Source organism: Vombatus ursinus, unplaced genomic scaffold, assembly GCF_900497805.2.
Source record: "Vombatus ursinus unplaced genomic scaffold, bare-nosed wombat genome assembly UNPS02014807.1, whole genome shotgun sequence".
In the NCBI taxonomy this organism is placed as follows: Eukaryota; Metazoa; Chordata; class Mammalia; order Diprotodontia; family Vombatidae; genus Vombatus; species Vombatus ursinus.
This window is the reverse complement of record NW_020954585.1, coordinates 4,943,105-4,967,620: the sequence shown is the minus strand read 5'-3', so window position 1 is coordinate 4,967,620 and position 24,516 is coordinate 4,943,105. Positions and strand designations below refer to the sequence as shown.

Below are 24,516 nucleotides of genomic sequence, written 5' to 3'. Positions count from 1 at the left end.
CTTTAGTTTTTTAAAAAAATTAAATTGAGAATGACATCAAAATATGTTGGCATATTTTTTCTTGTATCTCATGAAATCAAAGGATAATTGTTTTAAAACAATTTATTCCAAATATTTATGGTTCAAAATTTAACAGTGCGGACCTTGATCTTGAAGAAAAGTGTTAAGAGAATATGTACCTTGTGATTGCTTTTTCTGCTTTTTGTCCTACTGTACTTTTGAATCAATGGAAAGAATAAATAAAATAGGACTTAGGAATCCTTGGGAAAGTCAGTTAACCTCCCTCGCCTTCAATTTCTTCAACTGAAAATGGGATAGTTGGAGTTAATGACCTCTAAGGATCAATCCAGTAATAAAATTATTGATTGGTGATAGGGCGTTCAGTTGAAAATTTGAACTGATTGATGAGAGACTTCATGAGGCAGAGTATTTATGACTTTTAGATGTCAGGAAAAATGAAGACCCAAGACTGTTTCATGATTGTAATTTCTTTAAAAGAAAAAAAAATCACACGTAAATATAGACTTAAAAGTAGATCATATACCGCATTTGGGTTTTATATTGGCTAACTTTGATAGGAAATATGTATTTGGATCAATACATTTTTTCATAAATTTAGGTCTAATTTGGCGAACGACAGTGATTAACTTCTCTCTGGCGCCGCCCCCCCACCCCTAGGCATTGCTGTGTGTATTTAGTACAAATCTATCAAAATTAGCTTTTGCCTTTATTGGATTACATGTAACCTTTGAGTCCGGTGTGATGTTGATAATGATGATTTAAAGATATTGCTGTTCGTTGACCTTTCTCTTTGTTGTCTGTTTATTGACCTTTATCTCAAATCTCTTAGCCCCACTTGCACAAGATTGTGAACAGCTCTATGGAACTTGCACAGACGGCCAAGGAGCCTTACAACTATTTCCTGCTCCTTCGAGCGTTATTTCGTTCCATTGGCGGGGGTAGCCATGATCTTCTCTATCAGGAATTCTTGCCTCTCTTACCAAACCTGTTGCAAGGTCAGAATAACCATTTTGCTTGTCTTTAATCTTGTTTCATTCCAACACTTAATTCCTTTTTTCTGGTAATACAGTGGATAGAGAATGGGCCTAGAAGGCAGGAATACCTGGGTTTAAGTCCCTCCTCTGACACATTGGGCAAGTCACTTAGCATTTTGGTGTCCCAGACAATTCTCTGTGATGTTGCAGAGAAAATGTTGACCTCTGTTGGATTTAAGGAATTTGATATAGTTATAGAAAAGATATTATTCTGTATTGCTTTAAGGAGTTTTCTCACCCAAGGGCTTCCCTCCGACAATGAAATCACAGATCAATTCCCTATCCCTTTTGGCAGCTACTCATCTCTGTGTAACTGATAAACCCTTAGAATTATAGAGGATCACCATTTAATACTTTAAGGGCACAGAGGCTGTAAAGTGAGGCTGCTGAAATAAGTTGTGGTATTTTCAGGATTATGTAGGAACTGATGATGGGGGTGGGGGTGGGGATGGTCCTGATTTCCCTGATGAGATGTTGCTTACATTTTTGAGCCTTACATTTTCTGGTTTTAACACTAGACCAGAGAAACACAACCATGTTGGAAAGGGATAATCAAAATGAGAAATAAAGAAAGTAAGTTACTTTGTATTTGTACTTGAGTATTATTTACTAGCTGATAAATCGAAAGCCCTGTATGGATATATTTATGTGAACTGATTGTGTTTTGAAAAGTTACTTTCTTGTCTTTCCTAACTTCTTCCATACATTCCTTACTCCTTCACACACTTATATTTTAAGCACTTAATCATGTTAAGTATTTATGAATGAGAAAGCTAGGTGCCCTCATACATAGAAAGTACTGAACCTGAAATTTAGAAGACCTGAGTTCAAATGTAACCTTAGACAAACATTGCTAGTTGTGTGACACTGAGAAAGTCACTTAATCGCTGTCTATCTCCATTTCCTCATCTATAAAATGAAAATACTACTTCTCAGGGTTGTTGTAAAGATAATGAGAGGCAATATTTGTAAATTGTTTTGAAAACCTTTAAGTGCCATATAAATTCTAGCTATTATTATTAACTAAATATTTTAAAATTAATTTTACTTTAAATTTTTTCCTCCTTTTTAGGACTTAATATGTTACAAAGTGGCCTCCACAAGCAGCACATGAAAGATTTATTTGTGGAACTATGTCTTACTGTACCAGTTCGACTGAGCTCTCTTCTACCATATCTACCAATGTTAATGGATCCCTTAGTATCTGCTCTTAATGGATCCCAAACATTGGTTAGCCAAGGCCTTCGGACTCTTGAATTATGTGTAGATAATCTCCAACCAGACTTTCTGTATGATCACATTCAGCCAGTGAGGGCTGAACTCATGCAGGTAATATCAGGTTGTTGTATCTGTTATTTTCATTTTGAAACTTAAATTTTTAGTTATGCTGTCAAGCCATTATATTAGGCTCTGTCTAAAGTAGGTGTTACAATTTTCAGCTTACTTTTGTGGATTTCTCTGGTACATGAAGAGTTACTGTAGAGCATTCTTTATGTTATGTGTATTTTATAAGTTTTCACATATTCTGTATTGTAATGGGCTGGTAATTGAAAATCATATGGAAATTGATTTAATTGTCCTATTTTATATTCACAGTACCAAAAGGATAGAATGAAAGTCAGCTCTTCTTATTTTAATTCTGTATGGCTTCTGAAAGTACAGATGACTTAGATATGTAAATAATACCCATTGCTTATTTGAAGAAGTGGAAAATAGAGTATTATCTTTTCCATGGCAGAAGAATAGTGGAAGGGGCTGAACAATAGAGAGCCAGCATGCTATTGTGGAAAGAGCATTGATTGGGAGTCAGGAGACCTGAGTTTAAATACAGGCCCTGATACCTACTGGTCTTGTGATCTTGGGCACTTAAGCTTTCTGAGCCTCAGTTTCTTCAATAGTAAAATGAGGATGATAACCTGTTTTACAAGACTGAGATCTGTTTTCTGTAATCTCTGATATGTTATGTAAATGTGAATTGTTGGTATTAACAATAAAAATAATAAACAGGAACATTTCAGAAGACACTTCTTACTTTGCTTATAAACTAAAGTTTCAAATCCCTAGTATCTAAAATGAAAACAACTTCCTTGCCTTTTGTTATTGATCTAATTAAAAAATAGCTTAAACCAAGAGTTATAAGAGCTGTTGGAATCTTGCATGGTCCTATTCATGGAGGAAAGTAATACATTCAATCTAAGACTATAACTATAGTCCAGTAATTGACAAGGAAACAAATTGATTTAAAAGACTAAATTCAGAAATGTAGTGATCTTTGATTTACTTCTCAACTTTTTTTCCCAAGTCTTATTAAACTTGTTGAAAATTCTGTGAAGTAAATTGGAACATGTATTTAAAGATTTATGACATTGTGATGAAATTTGAAAATTGCATGTGTTTAAAAATATTTCTTTGATTTTAGGCTTTGTGGCGTACCTTAAGAAATCCTGCAGATAGCATTTCTCATGTGGCCTACAGGGTACTTGGTAAATTTGGTGGAAGTAACAGGAAAATGTTAAAGGAATCTCAAAAGCTTCAGTATGTTGTAACTGAAATTCAGGGACCTAGTATCACAGTAGAGTTTTCAGATTGCAAAGCATCCATTCAGCTTCCAATGGAAAAGGTAAAGTTGAATGTTTTTGTGGTTACTTAATTTTCTTAAAATTAAAAATTTTAGAACTCCACATTTTATGGATGTGCATATGAGGTAGGGGTGAAGTGAGACTTATAACTTGAAAAAGAACACTGGTAGGTGGTTTGCCCTTTTAAAAAACAACAAAATTTTATGCATATCTTTTGTTTTTACTTCATTTCTGACAGAATCCCTCATATTAATCCCTCCCAAAAAGTCATCCCTTATAATAGAAAATAAAAAAGGATGATGAAAAAGTTGAGCAAAACTAACCTATATATAAAAAAATTATATTTAGTATACATTATTACCTGCAGTATTCACTTCCATGGCTCTCATACAGTTATTCCCAGTCTTCTGCAAAGATGTAGGGGAGAGATAAATTTGGTCTTTGGGGTCAGACTAGGTCATTATAATTTTATATCATTGTTTCTTTTGTTCTTTCCATTTACATTGTCATAGCCCTTTTATGTGATTTTGTTTAATTTACTTTTGATGCTTCTCTGTTTTGATCATATTCAGCGGTTCACAATACATTCTCATGTTGATGTTGCCCTTAATTCTCCCTCATATTTTCTTTGAGTTTGCCCATCTTGAGTGATTGTTCTCAGTGCCATCGGATATATTTATCAAAATCGGTCACTAATTCTTATTCTTGAAAGTTATTTTTTATCGTACATTAATAAAAAAGAAATGCTTGCTAGAAAGCACTTTAAAAACAATTATTATGAATTCAAACATTGATGGGGAATATGTTACTAAAATTAGGAATAATAGCTTTAATAGTTTACTAATATTACTAATTTGGCAAAATGTTCAAAAATCATAATTTCACAGTGTGCTTCAGTAATAGCCATTTGTGTCATGCTTAGGACGTAAAATAGGGTAATAGAACAAAAATTTCCCCCTCTATTATAATTAAACTTTAAATCAGTCTCTTAATAGTAATTTAGATTATTCAGTGATTATTATTGATAAAATAGTGAACATATTTTAAAACTGAGTGAAAAGGTTTAAAGAATTCCAAATTATTTGTCTTACCTTTACCATATGATTAATAGGTAAAAGCATCTTATTTATATTACACTTCATAGATGTTGAAAAAACTTTAAAAAACAATGGAAATATAATGAAATCATAAAAAATTCATCTTTCCTTTTACTCCGTAGCAAGAAAAGTTTCTCTTCACTGGTCTGAAAAAAGCTCACTGTTCTTTTTGTTGGAACTTTGATGAGGTGATGTTGGGTGATTTGATAGGTGTTGAGAGCATAGTTAATTAGACAAATAAAAAATACTTTTTTCCAAAGGGGAAAATACTCATTTCTCTGTAAGATGGGACCTTTAGAGGTCATTTAAATTGCATAATCTAATTAACTATTTAGGCACAAATAATTGAATTTCATTTTATAATCAACTAAACGATGAAATTCTTTATTTTATATATTTTCCTCTTTTCTAATGTATTTCCTCTACAGGTTTCATTTGATGATGCTTTATTGTTATATATTGGGCTTCATTGCTCCTTTAGGTGGATATTGTTAAGCTTTTGGGTATTATAGAGCTTTTAGTAAAGTACTCTTTAATATCGTACATATATATGTATATATTTACATATACATATATGTGTCAAAAGCCTTGTTATTTTTAATTGTAGGCCATTGAAACTGCTTTGGACTGCCTGAAAAGTGCAAACACAGAACCATACTATCGGAGACAAGCATGGGAAGTAATAAAATGCTTCTTGGTGGCCATGATGAATTTGGATGATAATAAACATGCCTTATATCAGCTCCTTGCACATCCAAAGTATGTTGGTAATTTCAGACTATCAAATGGAGTGATATATAAATTTTGTTTAGAAATTAGGGATAGAGAGTTCATCTACTCTGGTATTGAGCAAAATTTCAGGTTTAGAAAGTGACCTTTTTTACCTAGTAACACATGAAGCTATCATTCAATCATTACGATAACAGTAAGGAGTCAAATATAACATTGACATTTCAAGCTTAGATGACACGTAAATAATGCCATCAACAGATTGTCTTCTGCCTATGTACTCTTGACACACTGGCTGGCTGGACAACCAATTATTACTTAATTGAATAAAAGCTTAGTATGAGCCAAAAGTGTGACTGCCAAAAAAGTTAATGTAACCATAGACTCCATTAATAATTACGTGAAGCATCCTGAACAATGAGATAATGGACCCATTGCACTCACATCAGACAACATATTCCATTTTAAAATGTTAAAATGGAAGGATGTGGTACAGTGGAACTTTGCTCTAACATGCCCTTACAGCACATTCCGTAGAACCACTTTATGGGTGAGAGCACATTATATTATAAAATGATTTCTTTGGTAACTAAATCCTTTTGTGTGAGATCTAAGAAGAACCCACTTTACAGATAAGAATTCTCTATAATAAGAGTCCATTGTATGTTATTGCTTAATAATATATACGTCCTTTTAGTATGAAAAAAATAGTTCTTGATTTTTATTTTTATTATTCATTATTTTCCTGAGGCAATCAGGGTTAAGTGACTTGCCCAGGATCATACCGCTAGTAAGTTTCAAGTGTCTTGGGTCAGATTTGAACTCAAGTCCTCCTGACTCCAGGGTTGGTTCTCTATTCACTGAGCCACTTAGCTGCCCCTTGATTTTTAAACAATGTGATTTCATTATCATGTTTTATTTGATTTTCTTAAAATCATGGAAAAAATTTTTAGTTAGTAGATTGTTTATATCTACTTAGTAATTTGTATCTACTGAATAATAAATTTCTTCTCATAGTAATTAGAAAGATTGCAGGTTCTATAGTAGCAGCGTGTAACAACTGAAGTTTAAGAAGGCACTTTCAACCTATTTTTTAGTTTTAAGTCTTCACCATGCCTATAGGGTGGTAAAATCTGTGAACAAGGCTTAATAATGGGAATAGTATCCAGAGGGGAAGAAGAAGAGAACATTCATTGAAAATGTATGTGTCATTTTTATATTAAAATTCCTGATTTTTTTTTATACTAAACTGAAAATTTTTCAGCATCAAAAGCATATTTCAGGTATTACATAAAAAAAGTTAGGCAGGGGGAAGCCATGCCTTTTAGGATTTTGAAGAGTCTCATAAAACATATCTGTAATTATTTGTTCTTTTGGTGTGATTTTCTTATTAATATAGTATGAAAATTTTTTGGTTCAATTTGTAACGTAAATATGTATATATTGGATCTTTCTTGAGCATTGTTCCGAGTTTCATAATCTGATATTTGGGGTTTGACTTGTTTAATAACATTGTAGTCCTCACAGATAAAGAACAAATGTCTTTTCTTTTAAAATAGAAAATAATTATAAAAATATTGAAAATACCATTGTGTGATTACTTTTTATTTTGTTGGCTGTGTACATATTCTTTGAAATATGTATTTCCTCTCTTGAATTGTTGACTGTAAATGTTCATGGTAAAGTTGAACCATCTATCCTGTTTGAGACTAGGATCTGCAAAAATTAAAGGTGGAGTAAATGAGTTGAGTCAGTGCTATCTGAACAAGAAGGAAGTGGGAGCAAGTTGTCAGTGAAACCTGTAATGGTCATGGTTGAACTGCCAGTATAGTTATGCAGGGTTATGACAATAGATGTAATTTTGTCTTTTAGCTTTACAGAGAAGTCCATACCCAGTGTAATCATTTCACATCGATACAAAGCACAGGATACTCCAGCCCGCAAAACTTTTGAACAAGCATTGACTGGTGCTTTCATGTCTGCTGTCATCAAGGATCTTCGACCTAGTGCTCTGCCTTTTGTAGCCAGCTTAATTCGTCACTATACTATGGTAGCAGTAGCCCAACAGTGCGGTAAGTACAGTGTGTTAAAGTCACTTGAATTTATTGTAAATTATGTAGTTGAATAAATTGAAATATTCTTAAACTGAAGCTATACAATAATTGGCACTTCAGTAATATTACTGATATGTCAAGTCTTTTTAAAAAATATTTAATCTTTTCTAGTTAAGTGTGAAAACAATTTTTAGCATTCTTTTAAAAAAAATTGAGTTCCACATTCTCTCCTTGTCTCCGTCCCCTATCCCTTCCCTGACATGGCAAGCTATTTGATACAGGGTTATACATGTGTGGTCAGTCATACAAAGCATTTCCATGTTAGTTATGTTATAAAACAAAACATAGACCAAAAACCCCTCACAAAAAAAATAAAGTAAAGAATAGTATGCTTCAGTCTGCATTCAGACTCCGTTAGTTTCTTCTCTGGAGGTGAATAGCATTTTATATCATAAGTCCTTTGGAATTGTCTTGGATGTTTGTATTTCTGGGAATAGCCAAGTCATTTACAGTTGATCATTATACAATATTGCTGTTACTGTGTATCAGTTCATGTAAATCTTTCCAGGTTTTTCTGAAAGCATCTTGCTTGTAATTTTTTATAGCACAATAGTATTCTATCGTAATCATATACCACAACGTGTTCAGCCATTCCTCAGTTGATGGGCATACCTTCAATTTCCACTTCTTGGCCACCTCAAAAAGAGTTGCTATAAAATATTTTTGGACAGATAGATCCTTTTCGTCTCTTTTTTTTTCAAATCTCTTTGGGATACAGACCTAGGAGTGGTATTGGTGGGTTAAAGGGTATGCACAGTTTTATAGTTCTTTGGGCATAATTCCCAGTTGCTCTCTAGAATGGTTAGATCAGTTCACAAATCTATCGCATTAGTGTCCCAATTTTCCCACATTCCCTCCAACATTTGTCATTTTCCTTTTCTGTTGTATTAGACAATCTGATAGGTGTGAGGTAGTACCTCGGAGTTGTATTTTTTTAATTAATTTATTTATTTTTAGTTTTCAACATTCACTTCCATAAGATTTTGAGTTTTAAATTTTCTTCCCCTCTTCAAGACAGTGTACAGTCTGATATAGGCTCTACATATACATTCATATTAAACAAATTTTCACATTAGTCATGTTGTAAAGAAGAATTAGAACCAATGAGAAGAACCATGAGAAAGAAGAAAAAAAACAACAAAAAAAGAGAGCAAATAGTGTGCTTCCATCTGCATTCAGATTTGGAAGTTCTTTCTCTGGATGTGGATAACATTTTCCATTGTGAGTCTTTTGAAATTGTTTTAGATCCTTGCATTGCTGAGAAGAGCTAAATCCATCAAAATTAGTCATTGCACAATGTGGCTGTTACCGTGTACAATGTCCTCCTGGTTCTGCTCGCTTAACTCAGCGTCAGCCAATTGTAGTTCGATAAACCCATATAAATGATTTCTTCCTTCTGTATACTCTTCTGCAGATGTATTTAGTACCATACAATTGTTTCATTTACGTTAACTTGATCTCCACAACTAGATTGCAAACTTATTTCTGGCATTGACTGAATTTGTGGAGTTATCCCCTGCAGTAGGGCTTATAGTAAACCTTCCTATACCCCCTAATCAAGCTGAAAGGACATAAATTATAGCATTTACCATGCCTGTATATGTTGGAAATAAAATGGCTTAATTTTATATACAGAAAATTTTATTTGGTACATAACAATTTTTCATTAACACTCCCACTTTTTGGAATATTCCAGTGGGATAATACAGTTATTTATAATGTTTCTTGGGTCTCCTCGACATTTTACCTTAACTCCTGGGTGATGTATTTACCCCAGGTTGCCCTACAGTGAGGCTCATTATGACAGAGGTGTCAACACGGGTGGCTAGAATGAGAGTTAAATGTAATCAGGAAAAATTTAATTAACTAAATAAATAAATAAATGAAAATAAATAAAAATACAATACAATGTCTGTGGTTTTCTAAGTTAACATATGGCTTGCAGGGATCCTTATGTACCTTTTTGTGGCCCCTTTTCTATTTGTGTTTGACACCATTGGCAGAGATAATAGAGAACTGGCCTGGAAGTTAGTCAAGAATACTTGAATTCCAGTCCTGATTCTGATAGGTACTGCCTGTATGATGGCCAGGCTCCTGGCAACTTCCTAAGGCAATAGGTTGTAGAGAAAGTGCCAGTCTGTGTTGGTAGAGGAAGTGCTTTCTTAGGAGTTGTTTTCACTGAAAAAATCACAGATCTGGTTAAAAAAACAAAAAAAACAAAAACAGAAACAACAACATCCTCCGCAGTACTGCCTGGCACCATGCTAAGTACGTTGGAGGCATTTTATCGGCTGTTTTTAGTGCTTGTCTAGTAAGTGTTGGTGTCCATCACAACTGAATATGATGCTCTCTATGATAGTGATAAGTTTTGTGTGTGTGACAGAAAAGACCCAAGTATAGAAATTAATCATTTTTATAATGTAGCTCTTAAAATTTTTGTAGCTACTATCTTTCATTGGCCATTTAAGAATTATTATTAAAAATGTTAACTTAGCTTTGATTGAAATGATAGTGGCGTGCTGTATAGCGAAAAACAGTTAAAACACATATGGTTTGTATGTGATTTTTGTTATACATTTTAAAGGAATTAGACTTGAGGGTGCCAGTATTGAATTCTCATGACTCGATAACTTCAGAGTTGTAGAGTTTGCAGGCTCATGAGAGATACTTAGACAAGTAAAAGAGAGGTAGTAGCATAATAGGGTGCTGCTGGGTAGGCAGGAAGACCCAAGTTCTAATCCTGTCTTTGATCCTTGCTGGCTATGTGATTAAAACAAAATCCCTTAATATTGCCATGTCTTAGCTTCTTCATGTGGAATTTAAAAATGTCTGTAGGATCTTCTTCCTGTGTTTTTTCAGAAGCTCTAATGAGATTAAAAATGTGGAAAGTGTCATGTAGATGTCTATTATTATAAAAGCAGTAGAATTCTGTTGGGTTTTATTTTTGGTCACTTTGATTTTTAAAAAATCTATAATTATTTATCTCTGTTCTCTGCCTCCTCCTTACAACGTTACTTTAGGTCCTTTTTTGCTGCAATGCTATCAGGTGGGAAGTCAACCCAGCACAGCCATGTTTCATAGTGAAGAAAATGGGTCAAAGGGAATGGATCCTTTGGTGCTTATTGATGCAATAGCCATTTGCATGGCATATGAGGAGAAGGAACTTTGTAAAATAGGGGAGGTAGCTCTAGCTGTGATATTTGATGTAGCAAGTATCATCCTGGGCTCAAAGGAAAGGGTAAGTATGCTATTTATTGGTGAAATTTATTCTACTTCTGATTTCTGTGCATTTGTAAAGATGTTAAATATCTGCTATTTGGCATACTCACACAGAGCATTTATTTGTGATGTTTTTTCTTTTCAGGCTTGTCAGCTCCCACTCTTTTCTTACATTGTGGAACGTTTGTGTGCTTGCTGTTATGAACAAGCTTGGTATGCAAAACTAGGGGGTGTGGTGTCTATTAAATTCCTCATGGAACGACTGCCTCTCATCTGGGTCCTCCAGAACCAACAGACTTTCCTCAAAGCACTTCTTTTTGTGATGATGGACCTGACTGGAGAGGTATTTAATGTATGGATTATTTCAACTTGTACTTTTGATTTTTATATAGTAACTGATTACTGCATAGTGTTAGTGTACTATTCAGATAATTCAGTGGTTTTGATTCATAGAGATTTCTTTTAGTTTTAATAGTCAGTTTCTTGCAGCTTTTACCAATTGGTGTTATATGATTGTCAAGGTATTTTAAAAATCAAAAGTACAGTTGTTTTTCCCAAAAACCGAATATGCTGCCTTGAGAATAGTGTTCTCGACCTTTTATGAAGACAGCAGAGCAGAAAGTTTACTCTGCTGGTTGTTAGTAAATTGTAGTTGGATAGATAGATAGATAGATAGATAGATTTAGTTGGATAAAAATTGCGTCTGATTTGCCAAGCATCAGTACTTGGATGTTTCATGGTTCAGAGTCCTCAAGTGAAAGGCAGTGTTGATGAGACTGTAACTGTTAGTAAATAAAGGAATATGAAGACCACTAGATTTAAACTTAATAGAATTCATAAAGACTAAATATTTTTGGATAAGAATGTAAAAATAGAGTCCTGCCAGTTCTGTTTTCAAACCTTCATTAAGCATTTGCTTACATGGTAAGCATTAGGGATACAAAGGTAAAAATAAAGAATCCCTTCTTATCAGTTTATATTCTACTGCCTCCATCATTTTTTGAATTCCTCAGCTCCTCACATTTTTATTTCCATTCAATGTGATCCACCTATTAAGATACTCATACGTTAGACCTTACCATAACTCGAAACTGTTCCATGTCCAATATATTGCCTTGGAAAATCAGTCTCCTGCCCTTTTGCTATCTTACTCCCTTACTTTTCTCCTACCTTGTTTTTTCCCTTATTCTGAGCCTTTAGCTTTTATTTTCCTGCTGCTATTCCTATTAACTCTGTTCTGGCCTCCTCTCCTACTCTGTCCTTATGGTCAGCAAGTTAGATATTGGCCTTTGCTCTGTCTTTAAGTCTTTTGATTCCTTGATTCCCCGATCAGTTCCTATGCTGCTAAACCAAACTGTAACCCTATGTAACTTGCTTTCTCCTTGAGAATTCCTCCTCTGGATGAGTTGCTAGACAAAATCATGAAACTTTGATTCCTGACTACAAATTGTGCTGTCTAACCTCAATTCTACTCTCAACTTTGCGTTGGAGATCTTTTATTTAAATCCCTCATATTTCTTATTACACTCCACATAGTGGTTGTCCCATATCCTCTTTTCTCTCACCTGTTGTAATGAGTCCCCTCAATGGTCTTCCTATATCTTACTGCTGGCACCTCCTCTTTTCCATAATTTGTTCTGCCATTCTCTGGTCAATAAATTTCCCTTTGTAATGAATTTTGTCCTGTGATATTTCTGCCTTTGTGTATCTAGCACTTAGCATGGTGCCTAATGTATGGTAAGCACTTACATGTTTTATGAGTTAGATTTAAATTGAATTATGAGAGAGTGGTTCATAAGCTTGCATAAAGATAAAGCAAATGGCGTTCAGAACTGCAGGTGTTTAGAAAATATAGCCTCAGAAGAATGATGAGGTTATATATTCTAAACACATGCTGTATTGAGCTACACAATTTATCTATACATAAACTTATGAACCTCTCATAACAGGATCCCACTCCAGGGAATTTTGTTATTGGAGTTGTGAAGTTAGTCACATAGCCAATCTTTGGGCATGGCCCCTCAATGATAGCATTTTCTTTAGTAAAGACTTTGGTGTTCCACAGATAAGTTCAAAAGCAAATATGAATTAGTTTTGTACTTAGAAATATTTACATTATTTTTCTTTTAGCAGGATATGATGACTGTAATACTTATTTAAGTCAAATCTTTCTGATTCAGTGTCTTCATTAATTCTTAGGTTTCCAATGGAGCAGTTGCTATGGCAAAGACAACCTTGGAGCAGCTATTGATAAGATGTGCAACTCCTTTGAAAGATGAGGAAAAATCTGAAGAGATTCTGTCAGCTCAGGAAAAGTCTTTCCATCATGTGACACATGATTTAGTTCGAGAAGTCACCTCTCCAAATTCCACTGTAAGGAAACAAGCTATGCATTCACTTCAAGTGCTGGCCCAGGTTACTGGAAAAAGTGTGACAGTGATTATGGAACCTCATAAAGAGGTAGGATGTTTTTCAGTGAAATCAGGGCAATATGCGTAAAAATTTTCTAGCTTATTTCTGTTTAATTTGGTAATTTGAAATGCTATTTTTGATTTATAATCTCATATAGATTTCTTAGTATCACCCTTTGCTATCTTCCCATTTCTTAGGATTGGTAACTATGCCAAGTAGAAAAGATTGTTCATTTTCTGGGATGACATAAGTTGGTAAATTTGTAGCCTCAAAATAAGAGGGATAGCCCATGATTTGAAGACCAGAATTCAAAGTAGACTAGAAGGAGAGGGAAGAAGGATAAGAAAAGGAAATGTTCTTTTAAAAAGATGGTAAAACTATATTTACTTAAACTAAGAGTTTAACAGAAGGGGAGGGAAGGTGTTCAAAACACCTTTTGGGGTGAAAAATGTATTTGTTCTAATAAAAAAAATTTTAGATTTTAATTTCATTCAAAACAGGATCATTTTAAAGCTAAGTATTTATTTCTTTTAAAATGTTAACTTGTTATTTATACTTTCTCCTTTGTATTTTTTTTTTGTAGGTCCTTCAAGATATGGTTCCACCTAAAAAGCATTTACTTAAACATCAACCTGCAAATGCCCAGATTGGCCTAATGGAAGGAAACACATTTTGTACAACTTTACAGCCTAGACTATTTACAATGGATCTTAATGTGGTAGAACACAAGGTTTTCTATGCAGAGGTATATGTTTATATTTCATGGTGTGCTTGAAATTTTTTTTAAAGAAACTGGCATGTAGTAACAGACTAAACAACCATAGTTATTAAATTTAAAGAGTTTGACTAGACATAACTCTTTGAATGTTGGCATGGGACCATGTTTCTGATTATGTGGCAGGCCTGAAAAAGGGTATTTTTTACAAACCCACATATTGTGGGATTCAAGGGTAGTATAAGATATAGACCATATCATTAAGGAGCTTATAGTCTTTCAGAGACAAGACATTCGTAAGAAAACAAACTGCAGACTAACACAAAACATGAAGATCTAAACCCTGGAAATTTCAAGAAGGTTGTAATCAATTAGTTCAGTTTACACTCCAGTTATCAGAGAAGACTTTATTATGTAGGTGCAACTTGAACTGGTAATAGAAGCATGAATGGATATAGGTAGGCAGGAGAGAATTGAGAGGCCTTTTCTCTGGAGGGAGAATAATGTGAGCAAAGATGATATTGTACATTCCTTGGTAAGTTTACTTCACTGTCAGAGATAACTGCTTGTTGAGACTTTGATTGTTCTATCTTAGAAGAAGCATGGTAATATTTTGATACCTTTGTTTGGAATTTGTGTTTGATTTGCCTGAAAATAATTGCTTTTTGATTGAACTGACAAGTGATTTAAATTTAATTTTGAAAGTAGTTCAATGTTATTGAAGTGAACTACGTAAACCAGAAGACTGGTTTATATAGTTGTTTCAAGGCTATTATAAATGTCTTCTTATGATCACCAGTATAAATTGATATTTTATCTTTATTTTTCAGCTGTTGAATTTGTGTGAAGCTGAAGATGTTATCTTAATGAAACTACCATGTTACAAAAGCCTTCCGTCACTTGTACCTTTACGAATTGCAGCATTAAGTAAGTAACAAATAGAAAGCAAGTTGTTGTTGTTTGGTCATGTCTAACTCTTCATGATCTCATGATGAAATTGCTCACTTTAAAGTTCTAAATGATCTCATAATTACCCAGACTAATAGCCTTTTCTCAGTCCTTGTCCTTCTTGATTTCTCTATAGCCTTTGATATTGTGTCCCTCACTTTTCCTTGAAACTATTCTTTTTTAGATTTTTATGACACTAATTTTTTCCTAGTTCTCTTCCTACTTGTCTAACCATTTATTTGTTTCCTTTGCTAGATCTTCATCCAGGTCAAGCCTGCTAATAACTGTGGGTATCTCCCACAGCTCTCTACTGGTCCCTTTTCTCTTTTTATACTATTTCTCTTGATGATCTTATTAGAGTACATGGATTCAATTATGACCTTTATGCTGATGATTCTTAAATTTACTTATCTAGCCTTAACCTCTCTATTTACTTCCAGACTCACTTCTCTAATCTCAATCTAACTGCCTATTGGACATCCTGAACTTCATGTCCTATAAACATCTTAAATTCAGTATGCCTTCTCTCTGATTCCCTCTTCCTAACTTCCTTATAACTGTTGAGGACACCACTATCCCCCCAGTCTTTCATGTTCAAAATCTAGGTGTGATCCTTGACTGTTAATGTATTTTCACCCTGTTGACCCTCTCATATCCCATGGGTTGCCAAGTCCTATCAATCTTATCTTTGTAACTCTACATGCCCCTTTCTCACCCCTGACACTGCCACTATCCTGATGCAGGCCCTCATCCCCTCATACCTGGACTATTTCTTTTTTTTTCTATTTAATATATTTTGTTTTGTTAGATATTTCCCAATGACATTTAAAATTTTTTTAACATGCATTTTTTAAAATTTTGAGTTCCAAATTTTTTCCCTCCCTCCCACTCTTCCTCCTCTACCCCTTTAGAAGGCAAGCAATATGATATTGATTATACATGTGAAGTCATGCAAAACATTTCCATGTTAGGCATGTTGCAAAAGAAAACACAAAAAAACCCCAAGAAAAATAAAGTGAAAGAAAGTATGTGTCAATCTTCAGTTCTCTGGAAGTAGATAACATTTTTTCATTGAAATTTCTTTGATCATCATCCTGATTAGCGTAGTTAAGTCTTCCACAGTTGATCATTGTTACAATATTGCTATTACTGTGTACAATATTCTCCTGGTTCTGTTCACTTTACTTCGTAGCAGTTCATGTAAGATTTCCCAGTGCCTGGCTCTTTGAATTGCTTTTGTCTTTCCTCACTCTCCCTTACCTGACATAGCCATTCACATAGCTACATTTTGTCATTTCTATCTCCATAACATTTCTTGTTTATACAACACTGACACAACCCTAATTCTTTGCCCTCATTACATCTCACCCTGCATATGTGTAGCCTACTAACTAGTCTCCCTGCTCCATCTATCCACTTCATTCTGTCTCCTAAACAGCTGCCAAAGTAATGTTCCTGAAGCAAAGGTCTGACCACTTTCATCTTTCTCCATCCAAGTGTTCCTTATTACTTCTAGAATCAGATGTGAGCTACTTTGTTGGGCATTTAAAGCCTTATATAACTTCCCTTTTGTGTCTTAATATCTAGCATTTGTCTTTGTTCACTATGTAGTCCAGACAAACTATTTTCTTACACACTTCACTCCATCTCTCTTCTTTCTGTCTTTGTCCAGACTTTTCCCTCTCCCTGGAATGCATTGCCTCCTCATTTTCTCCTCATGAATTCCAGGTTTCTTTCAAGATACTTGCCTCAAAGGACACCTTCTCTATGAGGCCTTTTCTCATACTCTATAGCAACTAGTGCCTGCCACTAGTCTTTTTTTTTTTTTAACAAGAAAAAAATTTTGGATTTATTTTATATATTACTTATATAGAGAGGTCTATAAGAGTTATTTCATTTTTGTTTTGTTTTTTCTCTCAGCATTTGATACATAGAAGACACTTAATATATGATTATTGGTTGATTAATTGATTCCAGGCTGATAAGTGGGCCACTTCATTCTGTGACTGTTTGTTGGGTTAGGGGAAAGAGCTGCTTGGCTGCTGGCACCAGGTTGTGATGAAGTGAATGAAGGCACTTTGGCTTGTTTCTTGAGACTGGACTCTGTTCTAGATAATACAGTAAATGGAAGTTTGTGTGTTTGTCAAAGGCATAAGCCTTTGATTGGGTTTAGCCATTTTAAAATTTTAGTATGACAGAGGAGTACTAGGAAGTACTAGGAACCTTTAGACAAAGAAAATCATTGACCTACTTTCATAGGTTAATAATAAAAATTGTACTGATTACATTCTCTTCTTCCCTGTCTTTAAGATGCTCTTGCTGCCTGCAATTACCTTCCTCAATCCAGGGAGAAAATCATTGCTGCGCTTTTCAAGGCACTAAACTCAACAAATAATGAGCTTCAGGAGGCAGGGGAGGCATGCATGAGAAAGGTTAGTGACATTTTAAAAGTATTGTTTTAAATCCTTCTTTCTGTATATCTTGGTGAACTCTACTTTTTTATTATGCAAAGGCTCAGTATGCCTAGTTGCTTGCTTTTTATCTTAAAAATATTAATGCAGTTGCTATATTAGCTTCTAGCTGATGGCTTTCCCCACGTAGTTGAGAATCTAGTTATATACGTGTATATATGTGTGTATGTGTTCTTGAAATCAAAATTTAGGTCTCTTTCATTATTTTTTAAGAGATAGCGGTTGGAAATATGTAAAGGAGCAATTTATCTAAAATAATTCTAAAGCTAATTTTTCAATATTAGAGTAATTTACATTTCTTTTACTATATATTAATGTATATTGCATTGTTAAGTTAAAACCACCATAGCTTCTATAATGGTTTAAACTATATTTGTTTTTCACATATCTCTGTTTTTCATTTTGTTTATGTCTGTATGTTTTGTTTTCTTACAGTTTTTGGAAGGTGCTACAATAGAAGTTGACCAGATTCATACACACATGAGGCCTTTATTGATGATGTTAGGGGATTATCGAAGCTTGACATTGAATGTAGTAAATCGTCTTACTTCTGTCACTAGGCTTTTCCCGAACTCCTTTAATGATAAATTTTGTGATCAGATGATGGTAAGTGAAATGTTTTTAGAAATACCTTAGAATTATTTTCTTTAATTTGATATGGGGAAAATCAAACTCTACAAATCTTAAGGAATCTCAGTATTCTTGGTGAATAAATTTGTGGATTAAAGTTTTCTGTTTAGTAACTTTTAATCAGTTTTGGCCAGAAAAAGGAAGTGTGTGTGTGTGTGTGTGTGTGTGTGTGTAGACATAGAAAGAGAGAGAGACATACATATATATACAGAATGGCACATTGTTTCCTTATCAGCATGACTTCTTTGTTTAACTCTGCAGACCTACCTCTGACCTAAAGGTTAGATGCTCAACGTTTTAGATTGGTTGTGTTCCAAATGCTTTTATTCATTTTGTACATGTAGTTGCTTTGCTAGGAGTATGTCAGTAACAGTATCTGACTTTCTCTGAATAGTTTTGAACTTAGCTAACTTATTTTTAGGTTTTATTACATACAATCTGCTTTTGAGATCAAGATTCAAGTCTCCATTATTTTCTTTAAAATTTTTTTATTCCGAACTTAACACACATAAAAATGAACATTATATATGAAACTCAATCTTGGTTTCATACTGCCTAGTTAAAAAAGCATAATTCAGCTTTCGAAACTGTCCTACTTGACTCTTTCTGAACTTCCTTCAGTGCTACTCTGGGCATTTAAAAAAAAAGTTTCAATGGCTTGCCTCTGTTTTTCTTCTTTTTTTTGACATCATCATTACCTGCCCAATTAAAAATAGGAAAAAAGAAAAAATCTTGTAGCAAATAGGCATAGTCAAGCAAAACAAATCCACGCAGTGGCCACATCTAACATCTGTCTGTTCTGCATCTTAAATCCATCGCCTCTGTCATTAGGGAGGGGCATAACATAGTTCATCGTAAGTCTTCTGGAAATTTGGTTAGTCACTGCATTAATCTTATAGTGCTTAAGTCTTTCAAAATTGTTTTGCTTTAGTGTTGTTATTGTATAGATTGTTTTGGTTCTGCTAACTTCACTCTTAGATTCTCTGAAATCATCTGCTTTTTTTTTGTCTTCTTCTGTGATGCAGTAAACATTCCATTATATTCTTATACCATTATTTGTTTAATTCCCCAATTGACAGGCTTTCCTTTAGTTTGTGATTCTTTTCTTTTGTCCCTTTTAATTTGCCCCCTTTGAGATCAGGAAATTTGTTTTTGAACATTTCCTTCCTGCTATTAACCTCCCTCTTAAGTCCTCTTGTCCTTATCTCTTGTTCTTTGCCTGTTGAGTTTGATGTATTTCTGCACCAAACTCTGCGTGCTATTGGATGTGTGTGGGTGAATATGTTCAACCTATTATTTATCCGGTTCAGAAAAGAAATTCATCTGACATTTGCTCTCCCTTGCTCCTTCATGTTTGTTGCATCCTCTTCTGAAATCTCAATTATGGGAAATAAAATAGTACATTATACTCACTTCATTATCTTTATTTATGCTAGGTATATTCCTTTTACCTTTCCTTTTCTTTCTTATCTCTAAAACAGAATCAGCCTACCTAAGTCTTCCGTCTCAATTCCCTCAATACCCCTTGAAGACATTAAAGTTTTGAATAGAAACTTGTTTCTTGTCCTTCTATTAGATTGTTAGCTCTTCATCGTAAAGCTCTTTTCTGATTGTTCAAATAAATTACCTTTCTAGGTTTCTCTTAACTCTTGTGTTTTCATTTCAATGTCCCCGCTTAGATCTATTTTTTTCACTAGAATTGCTTGAAAGACTTCTGTTCTTCTAAGGGTTTGAGGGGTGGTTTTTTTTTTTTGTTGTTTTTATTTTTTATCCAGTTGGATTATACTGAGTTTTGCAGGATAAATTACATTTGGCCTTAAGTAAGCTTCTACCTTTTTTCTTTTGGAATGTTGTTTTCCAAGATCTTCTCTTGTTTACACTAGAAGCTTGCACTTAGGTGATCCTGACTACAATTCCTTGGTACTTGAACTCTTTTTCTCTAATTGCAGTATTTTCCATTTTTTTGTGTGGAAGCACTGGATTTTGGCTATGAAAATTCCAAAGACTTCTCCTTTTAGAGCTTCTTTCAGAGGTTTCTTTCTATTTTAACTTTGCCTTCTAGTTGTAACAGATCTGGGCAGTTTTTATTTGTGATTTCTTGAATAAATGTCCTGGCCTTTTTTTTTTCTTAATCGTGATTATCAGGGAGTCTAATGTTTCTTAAATTATTTCTCAGTCTGTTTACCAAGTTAGGTGTTTTTGAAACCAAGTACGTTATAGTGTCTTCTAATTTTCTAATCATTTGATCTCATTGTAATAATTTTGCTCTTTTATAGTCTTTGATTTCTCTTTGTTCCATTTTTTAGGGAAGCCATTACTTGGGTAAGGTTTACTACTTTCTATTGTAAACTATTTATTTTCCTCTCAATTCTTTCCTCCACAGCTTTAATTTTTTTTAATCTCTTCCTTTATTGCTTCTAGGTGTTCATACAGTCCTTGAGGAAAATTCTTTTTGTCCTTTAAGACTGTTATATTTATATAATTTCTGGATTGAATTTTTAGGTATTACTGAACTTCCTATCATTTTTTAGTGATCTGTTTTTTGTTGTTACTTATCCCTTCAGTCTTAGTTTCTGCACAGAAGCCTTATGCCCGCACCAGAGTCTGCCTCCTCCTGGGCTGACCTCCATCTCCTGGTGTTACACCTATGTTGTTTAAAGTGCTAGATCTTCAGGGACCTCTTTGGCTTCTCAGGATACAGTGCTTAAGAGAGACCTTGGAACTCTTGGACCCTGGGTGCCTTAATTTGAGGGCTTCTAAGCCTTCCCTCCTGGTAGCTTCCAGGGTCCCTATTATGGGTTTCCAACTCCAGTCATGGACTTCTGGCTGATATTTTGTACAGTTTTGTGCATTTAGTATAGTTTCTTATTGGATATCATCATCATTATTTGGCCTGGTATCATTCCTATTGCAGGAATAGTTTTGCTAGAAGTCTCCAGCATTATTTTTTAAGGGATAAGAACACATTGAACTATTTGTGGAGGGAGTGGTATGTTAGTAACCAATATACATTTTTTCTTTTCTTTTCTTTTCCGTAAATCTGAACTATTTGTAACGTGATTTTGAAACATGTCACAGAATTATTTTGGATACTATCAAAAGAAAATGAAGTTGCCCACTAATCTTTGACACTATGGATCTTTGAAACACGATATTAGAGTCATAATATGGGGACCATAGCTACTGCCCTTTTATTTATTTTCTCACTTTTATTTTATCTGATATAAATTATATGAAATTAGATATGTACCTATTTATGTGCTAAATGAAAGCACTTTATCCAGTAAGGATTTAAAGATGCTAAGCTAAACTTATTTGTTATTTGAGGCAATATTTGCAGTTGTGGACCTTAATAAAGTTAGACTAATTGTAAAATTAATGTTGTATTTATAATAGCAACACCTACGCAAATGGATGGAAGTGGTCGTTATCACTCACAAAGGTGGACAGAGGAGTGATGGAAATGTAAGTTGCTTGTTCATTTTGAGGGAGGGGTGGCATTGCTATGTGGCATTGCTACATTCAGCAACTTTGGTTAACCCTAAAACTTTGTTTTTGCTAAAATACTAGGCAGTAGCTTCTTGGTGCAATACATTTTATGTGTATGATTGACAATGAATTGCTAACTAGTCTTATGTTAATAATTGTGTAATTTTGGCTGGCATTGATGTACTTGGACTGGGTAAGCTCTGAGGAGCCTTATAGCTCCAGAATTTTGATTCTGATCCTTTTCTCCCTTAATTTATGTTCCTTTTGTTAATAAGACTCTCGATAAATGTTTACATTTATCATTTCATATTAAAATTTATAAAAGATTTTAGTACTTAATAAAAGAGAGAAATATTTTCTCCTTGACTTTATTACACAGATTCTCTGAAATGGGCTTGCTTCTTAGGACATATGTCCTTCTTCTCACTCTTCAGTTTGATATTATGCTGTGTTAATTTTTTGGAGTGGGGGGAATGCTGAGTAATACTTTGGGTTACATGAATTCTTATAGACTTGTTCTCAGTATTTGAAGTGATTCACTAATACTGTTTTTTTCCCTCATAATGTAATGCTTTTCTACTACTTTGAATCTAACATTATTACTTACATTAAGATTTGAAACAAGTTGATTTTTAGCAGGTAATCACTAATTGTTATGGATGGGTTATAATGTGAATGTGTATTGTCATGTATGGGTTGTGATTCTCTTAGGTTCCTGTAAAGTCTGATTGGATTTTACAGCAATCTATGACATAGGGATTTCTGTATAGAAATTCAGGAGCCTAATCAAAATAGCTTCTTGTCATGTTGTAAGTGTTAGATGCTTCATTTCATCTCAAACTATGAATTTTCTTGCTTTATTGTGCTTGTTTCAACCATCCTATGTCATTGTTTATTTATGTAAGTCAAATTTCCTGTTTTTAAAAGAACTAACTGAATAAAATTAAGCCAGTATTTTAACCTTGGAAGAAATTTTACTTTAAATGATTGCTATTAATCAAAAATACTAAAAGAAAAATGGCAAGTCCCATGTTGGACTCAGAAAAGTACATTAAAGAATATTTATGCTCTATGGAACAAAATGCCTTCTGTATTTCTCTGACTTACAAGTTAATTTATACTTCAACTTTTCCATTGTTCTTAATAAAAAGACATTGTACTCTGCAAAGCACTTAGGCAAATCCATGAACAATGTTTTATAAAACTTATAGAATGAATCTTCCCCAAAGGATAAAAACCCTCAGTCTTTTTAGTAATCTCTTCTTACTTTTTTTTCAAGGAGGTGTACTTGAATTCAGAAGTTAGCAATGTTCTAAGAGAAATACTTATTAGTAATAAGTAATACCTGAAGTGCATAGCCAGCTCCAGGGGAGATCTAACAACTCACTAAAAAATTCAGAGAATCTGAAGTTGAGAAATAATGGTGATTTTTTTCATTGGAATCTAATGGCTATATAGCCTTTATTTAAGAAGGCTGCCCTCTATCACCTAATCCAGGGCTTATGCTGCTTTTGAGTCTAAGCACTGGCATTTTGTTATGTGTGTTATGTAGCTGTTGGAATTGTTGGGATTATGAAGTAGGAAATATTTGGCTTGCTTATGCTTATAAAGAACCCAAGAGACCATTGTCCTATCAAAAAATTAATTGTCGTTTCATATTTTTAAAAAACAGAAAAATAGAAAACTTACCTGTGAGTCTTCTCAGTTATTTTGTTGTTAATGTGAAGGAGGGGCTGTTAAACTTTGTCCCTTGTATCTATTTCAATTTTTAACAATTGATTGCAACCTCTTTTTATTACTTTATAATAATTTAGTACATGATAACACACATTATACAAATACACTGTTTTATTGAACCATTAACTGTATGTAGTCATATTTTGGGGAAGTTGATCATCATCTCGATATATCTGAGTCTACATAATAATTAGCCACTGTTGAGGGTTCTCCTCAGTGTTTAAATCCTAATAGATATCCAGTTGATGGTACTAAACATCTTTCCTCTTACGTGACTGAAGTGTTTCTGCTTCTGGTGGGAAAACTGTTTTTGATGCCTCACTTAGGCATTCATAAAAGCTTGAACCTGTTTATGCTAATGCTAAATAAAACAATTCTCTTTTCCAAAATGCATGCAACAGACCTGTTTATATCGTTTCTTAGCTTATAACTTCTCAAATCCCAGTTCTTCATTTTGGTTGGGGAAGGGTGCTTTCTCATAAAAGATCTGTGCAGTTTGACCTGTGAGGGATAGAGGTTTGTCCTATCGTATGTCTGGCTATTACTCTGTCTGAAGTGCTATCTGAATATTGTCTTTTCATTGTCTTGTTCACTCATTAGTTCTTATTGTGCACGAGTGTGTGGGAAGTTATGTGTAAATAACATAAGTAGAAAAAAAAAAGATGATTTTCCTCCCCATCCTCAGGAGAGCATTTCAGAGTGCGGGAGATGTTCGTTGTCTCCATTCTGTCAGTTTGAGGTGAGAAAATAACCTATTAAGTCAGTTTATGACTTGCAATCTGAAGAATAGTATCTACTTTTCTTTTTTTTTTTCCTTTTACTTTTTTGTTGCATTTTTTCATGCTGTAATTCTTGTTTTGGTTCAGCCTGCCGTGGAAGGGGTAGAGGTGAGAATATCAGTGAAGGCAACAGGAGGTTGTTTGTTGTTGTTGTATTTGGTTTTTTGCTGTGACTTGTTAGCTGTATTGTTGTTATGTAATGGGCAGAGTGCATTGTGCCTTTGAGTGCAGTGAACTGTCATTTGTTTGTCTGTGGCAGAGTTGTATTAGTAACAATGCTGTGAATTGTTAAGGATGCTAAGCATGTTTTATGTTAGGAAGTCTGAAAAAAGATTTTAAAGAATTTTAGTTTTTTACCTTTTGCAATATTTCAATGCTATTTTTGAAAGGATTCATTCTCTTTGGATTTTTATCATTACAAAAGTTGTATGAAAAATCATTCTTAACAGTTCATTGAGGGCAAAATTCAACACATAGCATATGTGTGCATGCTAGAAAGAGTGTCTTTCTTGAGATCAAATTATGGGTTTCTTTTCAAACCA

General features: G+C 33.9%; 1 protein-coding gene across 7 annotated transcripts in view; it reads left to right on the top strand.

Moving 5' to 3' along the window:
* LOC114052499 (transformation/transcription domain-associated protein) overlaps window positions 1-24,516 on the top strand; it is a 169,861-nt gene that overhangs the window by 28,609 nt on the left and 116,736 nt on the right. For 4 of the 7 annotated variants that reach the window (XM_027875148.1, XM_027875151.1, XM_027875150.1 and 1 more), the window contains exons 19-31: window positions 851-1,016; window positions 2,128-2,384; window positions 3,475-3,675; window positions 5,339-5,490; window positions 7,333-7,532; window positions 10,595-10,812; window positions 10,939-11,145; window positions 12,993-13,253; window positions 13,789-13,950; window positions 14,751-14,847; window positions 17,179-17,300; window positions 17,775-17,945; window positions 21,366-21,434. In XM_027875148.1, the coding sequence (XP_027730949.1) occupies window positions 851-1,016; window positions 2,128-2,384; window positions 3,475-3,675; window positions 5,339-5,490; window positions 7,333-7,532; window positions 10,595-10,812; window positions 10,939-11,145; window positions 12,993-13,253; window positions 13,789-13,950; window positions 14,751-14,847; window positions 17,179-17,300; window positions 17,775-17,945; window positions 21,366-21,434 (2,283 nt within the window). The remainder of the gene's footprint in view (window positions 1-850; window positions 1,017-2,127; window positions 2,385-3,474; window positions 3,676-5,338; window positions 5,491-7,332; window positions 7,533-10,594; window positions 10,813-10,938; window positions 11,146-12,992; window positions 13,254-13,788; window positions 13,951-14,750; window positions 14,848-17,178; window positions 17,301-17,774; window positions 17,946-21,365; window positions 21,435-24,516) is intronic. The other 3 variants (XM_027875152.1, XM_027875153.1, XM_027875149.1) reach the window with 1 other exon arrangement.